We start from the raw sequence: 14,613 nt of genomic DNA on the forward strand, positions 1-14,613 counted from the left end.
CTTGCCCAGGATGGCAGACTCCTGGCATTTCAGGGTCTTTTATACCTGGCTTTATCAGCCTGGGTGCCCATCCACCTGTGGCACAGGTGTTGAACTTTCCTACCGTTTGACAGCCAAGGTTGCGCTGTCGGTTCACTCCAGGTAATGAGAGGACCAGGCTCATGGAAAGAGATTGATGGCGCACACAAACATCCTACAAGAGGGCAAAACAGGGTGGTATCTGGGCACAATGTGGGGCAGGCGCCAAAATGTGAGCCAGCGTGGCATAGCGGTTTGTGTATAGGACTATGGAGATAGGTCTGTGAATGTGTGTGTGTGTGTGTGTGTGTGTATGAGCTTCGAAAGCTTGCAACTCGTATTTTGTGCATTTTGGTTGGCCTTAAAAGTTAAAAGGGTATCGCTGTTTTGTGGATTTGGGGTGTCATTGTACTTTGGAGCGAACATTTCGCCTTGCTGCACTTTCCTGACACGGAGTACCCTCCAGTCACGACTGTCTTCACAAAAACAACAACTACAACTCCCCAAATCCTGCAGCCAGGCCTTGGAATTGTAGTCCCCCAAAAGCAACATTTTGGGTCTCATTTGCAGGTGTGCAAGCGAGAATCAGGGACTCCATTAACTATTAACTATTAACCTTGGTGCAAAAAGGTGTCTCCAAGTTCCTGGAAAGTTAGATTAGGCCGCATGGACCAATTAACACAGTTAATAAAACTAAGAGATATTAGACAATAATATCTTTTTGCCTCTCTATTTTGTTGTTGCAAGAAATGTATTAATGGTTTCCAGTCTTCTTTATGACCTTTGGAAGCCTCCCAATTCCTTTCTCCTCTTCCATTGCCTTTGCCTTCAGCTGATTTCAATTGCTGCAAATGGAGTTTGTCTTTTCCCAGTCTAAGGCCAAGAGCCAACTTGCAGCCTTTCTTGACCTGTTTTTTTTCTTTGTCGTTTGCGGTATTTGCCATCTTGACCACACTCTTGTGTTGCCTGGACACACACACACAACTTTATTTCCATCTGTGAAAGCATTGCTGGTTGTGCTTTAGCTTTTGGCAATGGAGTGTCTGCAGGTCTTTAGTGGCTGGACGCTGCCCTTTGCATCAGTGAGTTTTCCCAATGGCTTTTGTGTTGTAATATTGTTCGGTTGTGCGTCATAGTTCTAGTATGAATTTTTAATATATTAATATTGTCATTTTTGTGTTTATATTTGTGTCTGGTTGGTGCGTGGCATTTTTTTTAGGGGGGTGTTGGATCTTGTGTTTAAATTGTGTCTTCCCTTTGTGTGCTAAAACTTCTTTGAACCCTGTTTTGGGGAGAAAGCGAAGGTATAAATCCAAGCAAGATTTAAGGAATTAATCCAGGGTTGGCACTTGGTTTAACCCTAGAAGACTGCTTGGCAACTTAATGGAGGGGAGCTTTTAGGCTGCGTCAATAGAAGTATAGTCTCCAGATCAAGGGAAGTCGTAGTGTCACTCTGTTTTGCTTTGGTCAGTGGTCACCTGGAATAATGCTATGTCTGGTTCTGGACACTACAATTCAAAATGGATGTGGACAAAATGGAGTGAGTCCAGATGGAAATCATGTCTTATGAGGAAGGTTAAGAGGGATATACTAGCCCTGTTTAAATACTTGAAGGGATGCCATATTGAGGAGGGAGCAAGCTTTTTCCCTGCTGCTCCAGAGAAAAGGACCCAATGGAGCAATGGGTGCAAACTGCAGGAAAAGAAGTTCCACCTAAACATTAGGAAGAACCTCCTGATAGTAAGAGTTGTTCAATAGTGGGATATATTGGCTCAGATTGTGGCGTAGTCTCCTTCTTTGGAGGCCTTTAAAGAGAGGCTGGATGGCCATCTGTCAATGGAGATGCTTTGGCTGAGAGTTCCTGCATGGCAGAATAAAGGGGTTGGACTGGATCAGGGCCTTTCTTTGGGTCTCTTCCAACTCTATGATTCTAAAGAACCAGTAGAAAAGAAGAAGAAGAAGCATGTTGAAGCCACAACTTGTATTTTTATTTTTATTATCATTCTTCTTAAAGAGAGAATCCGCTTGCGGTTGAGGGCTGGGTTGCTTTTGCATAGCATTCATGGGTGAAGAATCGGTCAGGAATGGCTGGCAATGGTCTGCAACAGAAAAAGCAAAGTCGCAGTCCCGGTTTTATACTGCCTTCCCCCTTGGTTTTCTCTGCCCCCCAAACTAGAAATCCCAGGATTCCCTAGCCCTGAGGCATGCTAAAATTGAGGAGGCTAACAACATTAAAACATTCAAATACAATAAAATACAATATCCCCCAAAACCCACCCGCCCACCATAACCAATAAGTCATAATTATGAACAATAACAGTAACAATGACAATTCCCTTCCTACTGGAAATACAATCAAATTGATTAACGAATTAATGGTTAGCCAATTAAGTATTGACCCTAACCCTTTCCAAGTTGCGTTCCTTTCTCTGACTCTCTGCTATGGGTTTTGGGGTGCCATTGGGGTCCCCCAAAGCAGGGCAAGAGGAGAAGGGCAATACATACCTCCTCGATCCAGGCATTGAATGCAGAGACCCGGGTGAAGACGGTGGGCTTCTTCAAGGTGTCGCACCCGCGACTCGAGACAAAACTGGCAATGCCATGGACGTACCACTTTCCGTCGGCGGCCTGGCAGTTCAGGGGTCCCCCGGAGTCACCCTGAAATTAAATAGCACCATTTTGGAAAATGCTTCCAAAGCCGCACAGTGAAAGGTTATCCATTGAACACCAGTGGAGTAACTGATGTGCCATGGGTTTATGGACTTCCATTGCACAATGGTAGAGTAACTGATGTGCCATGGCTTGATGCACAATGGGCACCAATGCTCATCTGGACTCTGGCTAGGAAGCGCCGGCATACAACAGGAGTGCCCAGTGTATATATGTATATGCGCCTCAAAGGGGTCTAATGTGCCCCAGATGTGCCCAATGCACATCGGCACACTCTTGGCAATTCACTAACAAGGTTTCATCGTGTTTCTGTGCCTTGGCTACAGATTTGTTATGTTGCAAAACGTAGACCCAATGATTCCTAAAATTTGGTGGTCCTGGTCTTTTAGACTTCAGCCCTCCGAAGCCCCAGCCGCTTGTCCAACAATCAGGAATTCTTGGGGCTGAAATCTAAAAGAGGTGAGGAACCAAAGTTTGGAAACCATGGATGGAAACGGTAATGTTGGGTCTTGACTTCGTCTTCAGCCAGAATGCTATTGGCGTCTTAATGCATGCCTCAGTTTCCCTAGAGAAGTGGGTGAGCATACTTCTCCAATGCAGATGGTTCAAGTTTGTAGAAGCAGCCTGTAGCATGGCACATGGAAGTGCATTGCAGATGGGTTCTAAATTTGCACAGACGCATCTTCTCCCCTCCCGCCCTCCATCCGCACGTTACTCACATTGCATCCGGCGCGGATGTCTCCACCAGCACAAACCATGCTCTCCTTGACGGTGGTCCCCCACCAGTCGGGTTGGGTGCAATGTTCATGGTCCACAACTGGGAGTAAGGCTTGCTGGAGGATGGAGGGCAGAGGACCACCGGCTGCAAATAGAGGGACATAATGATCCGGTTTCTGGATATTGACCACTGACACTGGGATGGACCAGATAGCCCTTTCAATCCTATGGTTGCATTCAAAGCTTGGACAAGTGTCATGTTCACACTACAGTTTCCAGAATCTGGTGGATTCTGGGAGCTGCAGTTTCCCTTTCTCACCCCCAACTTTTCCTAAGCTCTGGTCCTTTGTCTAACGTTTGTTAGGGAAACTGGGGCTACCAGGAGTGAAACCTATATCCCTGTCCCGGCACCAGCCTTTCGCCTGGTTCCCGGAGGGTTTTGGGGTCACCTACTATAGAGTCTGCCCCATCCGGTGACGTAACATGGGGTGCCATTGGGGAGCACTTCTCCTCGGGGTGGAAGGCATCCCACTTGCACTTTGTCGCTCAACTCCGCAATGTGGGGCAGTTTGATCAGGGCCACATCATCCCTGAAAGAGAAGAAGGATGGCCAGTCAGTGCCCCAGACCCAAGGAAAGACTCTTCACCTGGACATTTTGGGTGTCGAGGTCCAAAAAGGTAACTCTTCCACCGCAGCCTTTTGAAACTGCTCCTCCTTTGCTGCAGATGGAGTTCAATGGGCAAAAGTGGTTTGCATTCAATTAATGCAGCATTTAGTGGGAGAGGTGGGAGTTAACAGAGTGCAAACTACATTTGTCCTTTGAATGCAGTTGAAGGAAGGTGAGGACTAATGGAGAAAGCTTGGAGGAAGAAAGAGAAACTTGGGCATTTTAAAAGCAGTTGAGAAAGCAGGTTATTTGGGACCGTTCGTGAAAAATTGTCTTTCCCCAGTCCTCTCCTTTGCGTCTGGACGTACCCACAAGACACGCAATTGTTGTTCCAGCCGGGATGGACATGGATGTCTTCGGAGTTGACCAAGATGTGCTGCTCCGAACCTTCCTCCTTGCTCCGGTCGTATTCGCCCAGGACCACTTTGTAGTGACGGGAACGGCTGGAAGGGAAAAACACCTTGGCATCCCTTAGCCAGTTGGAGGCATTTTCCTACCCGCGTCGGCACATAGATGGTACCTGCCATATCCATCCAAATCCAAGGGCACAAGATCCCCAGGAAAACTAGGCAGAACCACAGTTAACCCTCCAACAGTTAACAGATGAAAATGAGATGCAAGCATTAAAAGTCAAGGCATTAAAAGTGATTAATGGGAAAGTAAAGATAAACAAGCGGACGCAGCAGATTGCTTTGGCCTGAGAAGGGCCCTATTCCACTGCTTCCACTGCTCTTCTTATTACTATTGAGTGCCTTCAAGACATTTCTGATTTATGGTGACCCTAAAGGTAAACCTATAATGGGCGTTTCTTGGCAAGGTTTGTTCAGAGGAGGTTGCCATTGCTGAGAGCATGTGATTTGGCCAAAGTCACCCAATGGGTTTCATGGCCAAGCTGGGACTCGAACCCCGGTCTCCAGAGTATTCTTGCCAAGAAAACCCCATGAGAGGTCAGCCTTAGGGTCACCATAACTTGGAAATGTCTTGAATGCACAGAACACACTAAATATGCATCTTAAGCCTTGCTGCAGGGAGGGCAGGAGTCCAGTAGAGGGCAGTGATGGATGGAGAATGGATCCCTTATCATCGTTGTTGTTGTCGTTGTTGTTGTGTGTGCCTTCAAGCCATGTTCAAACGTATGGCTACCCTTAATGGGACTTTTCAGGAACTACAGTTTCCAGAGAGGTTGCAATGCTTCCAGTCTCAGATTCTGGGAGACCATAGTTCGAATCCCCACTCAGCCTTGGAAACTCATTGGGTGACTTTTGGGCAAGTCACACTCTCTCAGCCTCAGAGGGAGGTCATGGCAAACCCAGTCCAAACCAGTCTAGCCAATAATAGGGCCACCGTAAGTTGGAAACAACTTGAAGGCACACAGTAACAACCTATTTCCCCATAAACCCCCCAAACCTCCATGCACTTTGGAATAATTTCCCCAAGCTGCGATATCTGGATGGAAACCCTTAGGATCCACATCTGGTTTCTTCCCACTTTGGAACCGCTCCGGCTTTTAGTCCGAACTGTCAGGGTGCCATCCAAGGTGCTGGCCCAATTCTCCCCCCCCCCCCCAAAAAAAATACTTGGACTCATCATCTCTAGAGACAAACTGGACGTACGAGATGCAATGTCCGGCAGTCATGACCCATCCGGGGGCGATGAGGCTTCCTCCGCAAGTGTGATAAAACTCTCCATTGCTCTCATATTGCAGGGAGATCTGTGGAAAGAAACAGGGACAGAAATCCCATTGATCTAACCATTGCTGACTCCTGTTTTTACATTCCCACCAAGAATCAGAGCTTGCAATACTCCTCTCCCCAAAAAATAATTCCTTCCTCTTGATGCATTTACATCCCTGCCACATTATGGGGAAATATGTCAGTCCATTAAATCTAATAGTATGGGTCCAATGCCATTGAATCTGCACTGCAGAATTAATGCAGTTTGGCACCACTTTTGCTGCCAGGGCTCAGTGCTATTGAATAATGACATTTGTAGTTCGTTGCGGCACTAAAGCTCTCCGACAGAGAAGGCCAGATATCTCCCCATACTGCAAATCCAATATTCCCATGTCATTGAGTCAAAAGCGGTGCCAAACTGCATCATTTCTGCAGTGCAGACGCAGCCCTAAAGGACTGTTGCACCATCCATCTTTGGACAAAAGCATTGATGCAAAAATCAATGCCAATGTTTGAGATTCTAAATTAGATAAAACATGGAAAGAGCTGGAAGGGAAGATGATGGAGGAAAGGGTAGACGCAACCATGCACAAAAGGATCCCAAAACGAAGCCAGACCCCCATTGGGTCCACTGTTGCCCCCTCTACAGCCGCACTTACTTGCCATGGCCAACTGTAAGGCACAGCATCCACGCCGTTGACCACTCTCCCCAAAGGGGAATAAATGGGGACCCCGCAGGCAAGAGCTGGGCAAAGAAAAGGAGACATATTAGCGTCACATATTTCCGGCACCCATCGCATTGTGAGCCCACCTGAGACCCTCATTGGCTCAAGGAAGACTTATTTCCAACTCAGCAGAGAGAAATTAAACTGGTTATAGATTGCGGAGCCTGGCAAAGACTACATCTCCCAGCATCAATTGAGGAGGGGGGTCCTAAGCAGGGTCAGCCCTGGCTAGGGCTTGAGCGGGAGGCCATTAAGATATACCAGGGCCCATGGTGGAATTGAAGGTGCATAAACACACAATCTTCGAAACACACAACAGGTGCATAAACACACAAGTCTTGGAAGCTCAGCAGGGTCGGTCCTGGCTAGGACTTGGGTGGGAGACCAATAAGGAATACCAGGGTCTGTAGTATTTGGAGGCACCTAAAGACACAATCTTGGACACTCAGCAGGGTCAGCCCTGGATAGTACTTGGACAACAGACCATTAAGGAAACATTAGGCGACTTGAAGGCACCTAAGTACACAAAACGCACGTAAACACGCAATCTTAGAAACACACAAAAGACACATAAACACACAGTCTTGGATGCTCAGCAGGGTCAGCCCTGGATAGGACTTGCATGGCAGACCATTAAGGAAACGTTGGGCGACTTGAAGGCACCGAAACACACAAAAGGCACCCGATCCCATCTGATCTTGGAAGCTTAGCAGGGTCAGCCCTGGATAGCCCTTGGGTGGGAGACTGCCAAGGGACCCCAGGCACTGTAGGCCCTATTTCATAGGAAGCAACTGGCAAAAACACATCTTCTTATTCCTATTTACCCTCGGCTGCCAACAAGAGTGGGAGGAAGAGGCTCCACATGGTGCCACAGATGTGAGAGCGAGAGCCAGCAACTGGGGGCCTTTTATAACAGTCCGCGCCACCTTGGCGTCCCCAAACAGAATGATAAATGGCTGTCGCCGCCTGCGCCAAGGACACACTCCAGCCTTGGGTCCAAACAGTCTGTTTTTGTTATCGCTCTTCCCTGGAAGTCTCTGAGCATGTCCAGAAGGACCGATAAAGAAACTGGCAGAGGAGAATATGCGCTCAGTGGGCAGCACAGCCCTTGCTTCATCACCAAGAGAGTTCATGCTTTCTTCTTCATATATGTGCAGCAATCACCAAATCTATTGCAGTGTTTTCTTGGCATGATTTGTTCAGAGGGGTTTTGCCCATTGCCTTCCCTCTGAGGCTGAGAGAGTGTGACTTTGCATGGCTTGGTTTGTAAAGGAAAGGCCCCTAATTCATGCCTATTCCAGCTTCTTTGGCAGATAGAAATAGGAAATGTTCTCCCCTACCTGGATCACTGGTCTTTTGGTCCCTATACTGATAGATTGATCAATTGATTGATTGATCAGAGCTGACAATATTGGCCTAGATCTTTTGACCGGACATCAGGGCGGTTTCTCATTTTCCTATGCAAAAAGGTTGCAGGTTCGGTGTGTTCAGTTCACGCTTTTGCATCAACTTACTCATGCTTGCACATGTGTGAGAGAGGGAAGTTACTTTTTTTCTTCCATGCAAAGTGAAGTTTTGCCCCTGGCTCCTGCTTCCACCGAGGAAAAGTTACTTTTCTCTGCTCTCCTTTTTTTGGCCGGCTTTGCTTGGGGCTCCCAGAAAGGAAGAATCCAGAGGCTTTTTGGCCAGTCCTTGCTTTCATGACCTTTCATGGGCATCATGTGCGACGATGCTCTGCAGTGTTTCTGGCTGAGAAAAGAGAAGAAAGGCAGTTCAGTTCGTGACTTTTTCCTCCCGATGCAAAGCAAGATAAGGATGAAAACTGACAGGCATGAAGCTGCTCCAAATTTGGGTCTTGCAAACTTTGGGTTTGCCTCTGAGGCCAAAAAACGGCAGCCTTCCTGCAATTCCTAATCTGTTTCCTCCAAACCAGTAACCCCAGCATGACCGCCCAGCCATGCCCAGTCTGTCTGGGACTTGCAACAGGTGCCAGGGTATTTGCAAGAAGGGGGTAAGGAATCATTAACCAGATGCCAGGCTGGGAAGGTTATGCCAGGGGCACCTGGAGCCGCCGGAAGGGAAGAAATCCAGATTAGAAGGGGAGAGAAGCACCCAGACGTCACCTCACCTGCCTTTGGGGCCAGGCAGGATTTGAACCCAAGACAAGGTCTGCAAGAGGAGTGAGCTGTTGGTTTCCATGCAGATGGCGGAGTTATGCCCCAAATTAGTGGATGACCCCAATAAAGGATGGGAAAAAAACCCATGGGTTTGGGTCCATAGATATCTTTCTCCCACTGAGTGCCTCCCCATTACATTGAGTGCCTCTGTGTCCACTCTGGGTTTTGGTCCAAACTAGGTAAAGTGACAGATGAAAAAAGGCTGAGTCTAGTGTTTAGATCAAGGGGGAAAATACTCTATTCTGCTTTGGACAAACTTCACCTGGAATGTTGTGTCCAGTTGTGGTCACCACAACGCAAGACCTTGACAAGATGGACCAGTGTCCAGAGGAGGGCGGCCAAAATGGTGGAAGGCCTGGAAATCATAGACCCCTATAAGGACAGACTTAGGGATCTGAGGATGTTTAGCCTGGAGAAGAGAAGATCACGAGGTTTATACTAGCCCTGTTTATATATTTATATATCTCATATTGAGGAGGGAGCAAGCTTTTTTTCTGCTGCTCCAGAGAATAGGAGACAATGGAGCAATGGATGCAAACTGCAGGGAAAGAGACTGCAATTAAATATTAGGAGGAACTTCCTGACAGTAAGGGCTGTTAAACTGTGGAACACAATACTCTCATATATATAAACATCCTCAGATCCCTAAGTATATAATGTTAAACGTAAACGTCTACTATTTCTGGCTCTCTTACCTACAGGAAAAGGTCCTGCTATTCGCCTGCTTTGCCACAAGAGGTCAGCATTGAGCCACCTGCAGTTTTTCCATAGAAGGCAATGGAAGGCAACCACTGATGCTGAAATGGAGCAAAAAGGACCACCTAGCCCAGCATCCCCTTCCCAGTGTGACCAACCAGACAACCCACAACAAACAAGGTAAAGACCAGTTACGTCCATAAATGCTTCCCTTTCGCTGGATCTACCTAAATATATATATTTTTAGGGAGAGCATGGTTTGTGTATTGGACTTGAGTTCAAATGTAATCTTTTTCTGGATGGTGAACAGTTGATCTTTTTGGTTCTGGGAGGAAGGCTTTGCCCTCTCTTTGCATTTGCTCATTCCCAGTGCATGCATCCTGGAGTGTGTGTTGTGTGTGTGGTGTTTGCATCTCTTTGTGTGTATTAGATACCAAAGGCATGCTCCCACCCAAACCTCTCCCTTTCGGAGTATGTTCCTTGGCTGCAGAAAAAGGGAGCAGTGAGTGGCAAGAAGAAGAGCAGAAGAAAGGGACTTTTGCAGCTTCAGGCAGGAGCTGGGGGTTTGCACACAGTTTCTAGCTGGCTGCTGTTTGCAAAAGCTGCTTGGGGGGACTACAAGTCCCAGAATCCCCTTGGGAAGGGAGGACCAGGGAGTTGGGGTCTCACAAAATGAGGGGGCATTCACAAATGCATAAGTGTTGTTGTTGTTGTTTATCCCTCAGAGATCTGGAGGAGTTCTCTTGGAGCTACAACTCCCAAAAGGAAAGGGTTTCTCAGACTTTTCTGGGTGGACGATGGGTGCTGCAGTGAGCCAGCCCCAGCTTTCCAGAAAGGGCAAAGTGTGTACAGTATATGTATCTTTCTCTATTTGATTTTACTTTCCATTAGGAAATACAAACAAAAAGACACTTGTTGCAAAAAGGGATACAAAGAGAAAGGGACTTGTCACAAGAGAAAAAAGAAAAGGAAGGAAGGAAGGAAGAAAGAAAGGAGAGAGCAATATTCAGGCCCCACCTAGAATATTGTGTCCAGTTCTGGGCGCCACAATTCAGAAAGGACATTGAGAAACTGGAGCCATGTGTCCAAAGGAGGGCGACAAAAACGGTGAAGGGTCTGGAAACCATGAATCCCTATGAGGAAGGACTCAGGGAGCTGAGGATGTTTAGCCTGGAGAAGAGAAGGTTAAGAGGTGATATGATCGCCCTGTTTAAATATTTGAAGGGATGTCATATTGAAGAGGGAGCAAGCTTGTTTTCTGCTGCTCCAGAGAACAGGACCCAATGGAGCAATGGATGCAAGCTCCAGGAAAAGAGATTCCACCTGAACATTAGGAAGACCTTCCTGAGAGTAAGGGCTGTTCGATAGTGGAACACACTCCTTCCTCGGAGGGTGATGGAGTCTCCTTCCTTGGAGGTCTTTAAACAGAGGCTGGATGGCCATCTGTCAGGGATGCTTTGATTTGGATTTCCTGCATGGCAGAAGGGGGTTGGACTGGATCAGGACCCTTGTGGTCTCTTCCAACTCTATGATTCTATGATTCTATGAAAGGAGGTCAGGGAGGAAGGAAAGGAAGGAATAAGGGAGAAGGGCAAGATGATAGTGTAGACAAAGGGAGAAAGGGAAACTAAGAAGGAAGAGAAGTCGAAATGAGGGGAGGAAACCAAAGGAAGGGTAAGGAGGAAAGGAAGGTAAGAAAGGTAAGAGAGGAGGGAGGGAGGGAAGGAAGGAGAGAGGGAAGGAGAGAGAGAGGAGGGGAGGAAGGAAGGAAGGAAAGAAGGAAAGAAAGAAAGAGAAAAATGAAGGAAGGAAGGAAGGAAGGGGTATGAAGAGAAGAAGGAAGGAAGGAAAAAAGAAAGAATGAAAAGGGTGGAAAGGGAGGGAAGGAAGGAGAGAAAGGAGCGAGAGGAAGGAAGGAAGGAGGGGAAGAAGGCAAAGGGGGGAGGCTAGAGAGGGAAGGTGAGGCTGGAAAGCCCAGCTCCTCCTCCTCCTGGGGACCCCCCTCTGCCCTCCCCTGCCCTCCCTTCCCTGCTGGGGATCCAGTCCGGGTTTTCCCCTCCCTCTTGCCTGCCTTGCCTTGCCTCCTTTCCTCCTCCTCCTCCTTCTTCTTCGGGGAGCGGCTGAGATTGCGGAGGGCAACCCTTCCACCGAAGGGGAAGCAGAAAGAAAGAAGGAAAGAAAAAGAAAGAAAGAAAGAAAGGAGCTCCTCTTCCTCCGATGGGACCCCCCAGGAGCAGCAGCAGCAGCAGCAGCAGGCGCCCCCTCCTCCTCTTCCTCCTCTGCTTCCTTCTCTTCTTCTTCCTCGACGTGAGTCTCTTTGGGGAAAACGGGGGATTCTGGGAGCTGCAGTCCCAGCCCTGGAAAGGCATGCCTTCTTGGGTGCAGAGGACGGTCTTCTTGGGGAGCCCCGACGGGGAGGACGGGGTCCCCTTCTTTGAGAGGATGATGGGGAAAAGGGGGGATAGGATTTGGGGGTCCCCCCATCGCCCCCCTCTGGGCCAGGGAAGGACGCCTCCACCACCTCAACTTCAACCTGCCTGCCTGCCTTCGCTCCATCTATCCCTCCTTCCTTCACTCCTTCTTTCCTTCCTTCCATCCCCCTTCAATCTCTCCTTCCATCCCTCCTCCTATTCCTCCTTCCTTCCATCCCTTCCTCTTTCCTCATTTCCACCCTTCCATCCCTCCCTCCTTTCCTCCATCCTTCCTTCCACCCTTCCATCCCTTCCTCCATCCCTTCCTCCTTCCCTCCCTTCTTCGGTGCCTCTTAGTCCGGGTCTAAATTTAAACCCAGAGGCTCCTTCTTGGAGGGAGAGAAGAAAGCCCCATAAAAAGAGAGAGCCTAAAATAAAGGCAGGAGGCCCTTCATTCAGGGAGTGCTCTTTGGGGGACTCCAGGGCCCAGCATCCCCAGCATGGTGGGGGGGGGGGGAGAAGATCGATGGTCCAAGACGAAACAAAAGTTTCTCCTGTATCCAAGCCTGGAAGGGCCCTTTGGGCAGAAAGAGTTTTCTTAGGGGGAAACTAGTTGCCCCACCCGTTTTTTTTTCATGCAACAGGTCCAGCATCCCCTCAGCCAGCCTGCTGGGAGTTGCAGTCCCAGGATTCAAACTCAACACTCCCTCCCTCCAAGTCCTGCAGCTTGTCTTTGGGCTGGAAAAGACCTCCCAGACCAGACCCCCTTTCCCTTCATCCCCAGCCACCAGCCTTCTGGGTGTGGCAGTCCTGGGTCCCTGTCTCTTGGCCTTCTCTCTCTGTCCCCTGGGCCTTTGGGCCTTTGCAACAAGGAGCCCCTTTGTGTCTCTCTGGGAGGCTTTTCAGGGGAGAGGAGGAGGAGGAGGAGGAAGAAGAAGAGGCCCACCCAAAACCCACCCATTCTCTGGGGCACATAGGGATCCTCCTGGGCAGCAAAGGGGCCACCGGTGACCACCAGTAGGTCCATACTGGTCCAGAATGGGGGCCGGGAAGGGGGTCTCTATTCCTCTCAAAAGGAGTCAGAGGATGATGGGGATGATGAAAAAGCATGGAAAAGGAGGGTGAATGGGGTTTCTGCATCCCGAAATCCCTTCAGATACTACTTAAACAGGGCTGTCATGGCGCCTCTTAACCATCTCTTCTCCAGGCTAAACATCCCCAGCCCCCTAAGTCTCTCTCCTCATAGGGCTTCATGGCTTCCAGACCATGATCTGTAGCCCCCAAAGTCAGGACAGGTTGCGGGTGGCCAGTGGAAGGGACCATGGCTCACTTTTATCCCCCCAACAACCTTGTGAGATAGGTTGGACTGCAAGGAAACCCATAACTGCCCCAAAGTCTCTTGGAAAAGCAGCTCACTTTGGAGGCCTGTGTTTTTTGGGGGGGCAACTTGACCCCTTGGGTCACCCCCATCTTTGGAGGGGTGTCTGAGCAATGGGTGCAAGGCTGCAGGGAGGACGGTGGAGACATCCTGGACCGGATCTTGCATCCTCCTGAACTGGAGTTTGCACCCTCCTGGACCAGACTTTGCACCCTTTTAGGCTGGACTTTGCATCCTCCCAGATTCGAATTTGTGTTGTCCTAGACTGAAGTTTGCATCCTCACAGAATGGACTTTGCATCCTTCTGGGATGGACTTTGCATCCCACTGGACCGGACTTTGCATCCTCCTGGATCATCTGTGTAGGGATGGATAGTATGGCTGAGCAGGGTCTGTATCCTCCCCCTTCCCCCCAATTCTTCCAGACCGTCCGGTTCCTTCCGGTTCCTTCCAAAGGCCACCCCCAACCTGTCCTGACTTGTTGCCCCATAGATCTGCAAGTCACCAAGTCCAGGAATTTGGGAGAAGGGCAGGAAGAGGAGGAGGAGGAGGAGGAGGAGGAGGAGGAGGAGAAATTCCTATTCCAGGCTGTGAGTTTGCAACTAGGAGGCTGGAGAGACAAGGAGAGTAACTTTTCCAAAGTTTAGGGGGGCAGCTTGGGTCCTCTCCCATCCTCTCCAGCCTCAAATTTCTCTTCCTTGGAATGAGACCACCTTGAAGACCTCTACTGGGAACTGGAGACAAAGGAACTTGCCTAAGCTCTAAGGGAGCAGCCCCTTGGTTTTGCCAGCTGAGGACTTCTGGCAAAAATGGGGGGACTTTTCCCATTCTGGAAGTTACGGAAATCCTGCCATCATAAACTGGGGTCGGCTTGTAGGCAGGGAACGACAAAACGTTTCCAAACTTGGTTTTTTCCTAAGGAAACCCACTGGGTGACCATAGGCAAAGTCACACTCTCTCAGCCTCAGGGGAAAGCAATGGCAACCCCTTATGAACAAACCTTGCAAGAAAACCTCACAACAGGTTTGCATTCAGAAACGCTTCGAAGGCGCAAGGCTTGGTGCAATGCATTCTTCCTCCTCCTTAAGGCCTTCTTTGTGTGTGTTGTGTGCATACCCTCTTGTGTATCTGTGTGTGTAAACAGTGAGTGGTTGTGCATGGCCTTCTGCCCTCTTGGCACACCTGTTCCTGGGCTGCAGAACCAAAGGGTTAAGCGCCCTTCCTTCGTTCCACTGTCTCCGCCAGGTTTCTTTCTTTCTTCCCAAGCTGCCCAGGAGGAAAGGGGCAAAGGGCAGAGCCAGGAATGTCTGATAAGCCAAAGGGGGCCAGCAGCAGACCCCTGGAAGCAGCTGGGCTGGGATTTCTAGTTCCCTGGGAAACCAAGCTTTTGGTGGCAGCTTTCTCAAGGCCTGTGGCTTCAAAAGTGGGTCTCTGAAACTGAGGCCTGTGGTGTGTAAAGCACATGCGTGCTCTGCCAGTGT

General features: G+C 49.0%; 2 protein-coding genes across 3 annotated transcripts in view; one reads left to right on the top strand and one right to left on the bottom strand.

The window, feature by feature from the left end:
- Positions 1-1,985: 1,985 nt before the first annotated feature.
- LOC121936070 (proproteinase E-like) lies at positions 1,986-8,188 on the bottom strand. 2 transcript variants are annotated; one of them, XM_042477851.1, is made up of 8 exons: positions 7,986-8,188; positions 6,406-6,491; positions 5,687-5,784; positions 4,382-4,516; positions 3,859-3,995; positions 3,408-3,550; positions 2,524-2,676; positions 1,986-2,117 (listed from the first exon to the last, which is right to left on the bottom strand). In XM_042477851.1, the coding sequence occupies exons 1-8, from the start codon at positions 7,987-7,989 to the stop codon at positions 2,097-2,099; spliced, it is 777 nt and encodes a 258-aa protein (XP_042333785.1). In that variant the 5' UTR covers positions 7,990-8,188; the 3' UTR covers positions 1,986-2,096. The 2 variants fall into 2 exon arrangements, with proteins under 2 accessions (XP_042333785.1, XP_042333786.1); XM_042477852.1 differs by lacking the exon at positions 7,986-8,188 and adding an exon at positions 7,296-7,479.
- Positions 8,189-11,267: 3,079 nt separating this feature from the next.
- Positions 11,268-14,613, top strand: part of HSPG2 (heparan sulfate proteoglycan 2) — an 88,042-nt gene continuing 84,696 nt past the window's right edge. The window contains 1 exon segment of the mRNA XM_042477854.1: positions 11,268-11,651. Coding sequence (XP_042333788.1) covers positions 11,562-11,651 — 90 coding nt within the window. The 5' untranslated portion in view covers positions 11,268-11,561.

Source organism: Sceloporus undulatus, chromosome 7, assembly GCF_019175285.1.
Source record: "Sceloporus undulatus isolate JIND9_A2432 ecotype Alabama chromosome 7, SceUnd_v1.1, whole genome shotgun sequence".
Classification (NCBI taxonomy): Eukaryota; Metazoa; Chordata; class Lepidosauria; order Squamata; family Phrynosomatidae; genus Sceloporus; species Sceloporus undulatus.

Bases quoted from the DNA above. Each gene is read 5' to 3' on its own strand.
- LOC121936070 (XM_042477852.1), bottom strand. From the start codon at position 7,335: ATGTGGAGCCTCTTCCTCCCACTCTTGTTGGCAGCCGAGG. The intron at 4,517-5,686 runs GTACGTCCAGTT...TTTCCCTTCCAG, and splicing joins ACTGCCGGACATTGCATCTC to CCGTTCCCGTCACTACAAAG. The intron at 2,677-3,407 runs GTGAGTAACGTG...ATTTAATTTCAG, and splicing joins ACATCCGCGCCGGATGCAAT to GGTGACTCCGGGGGACCCCT.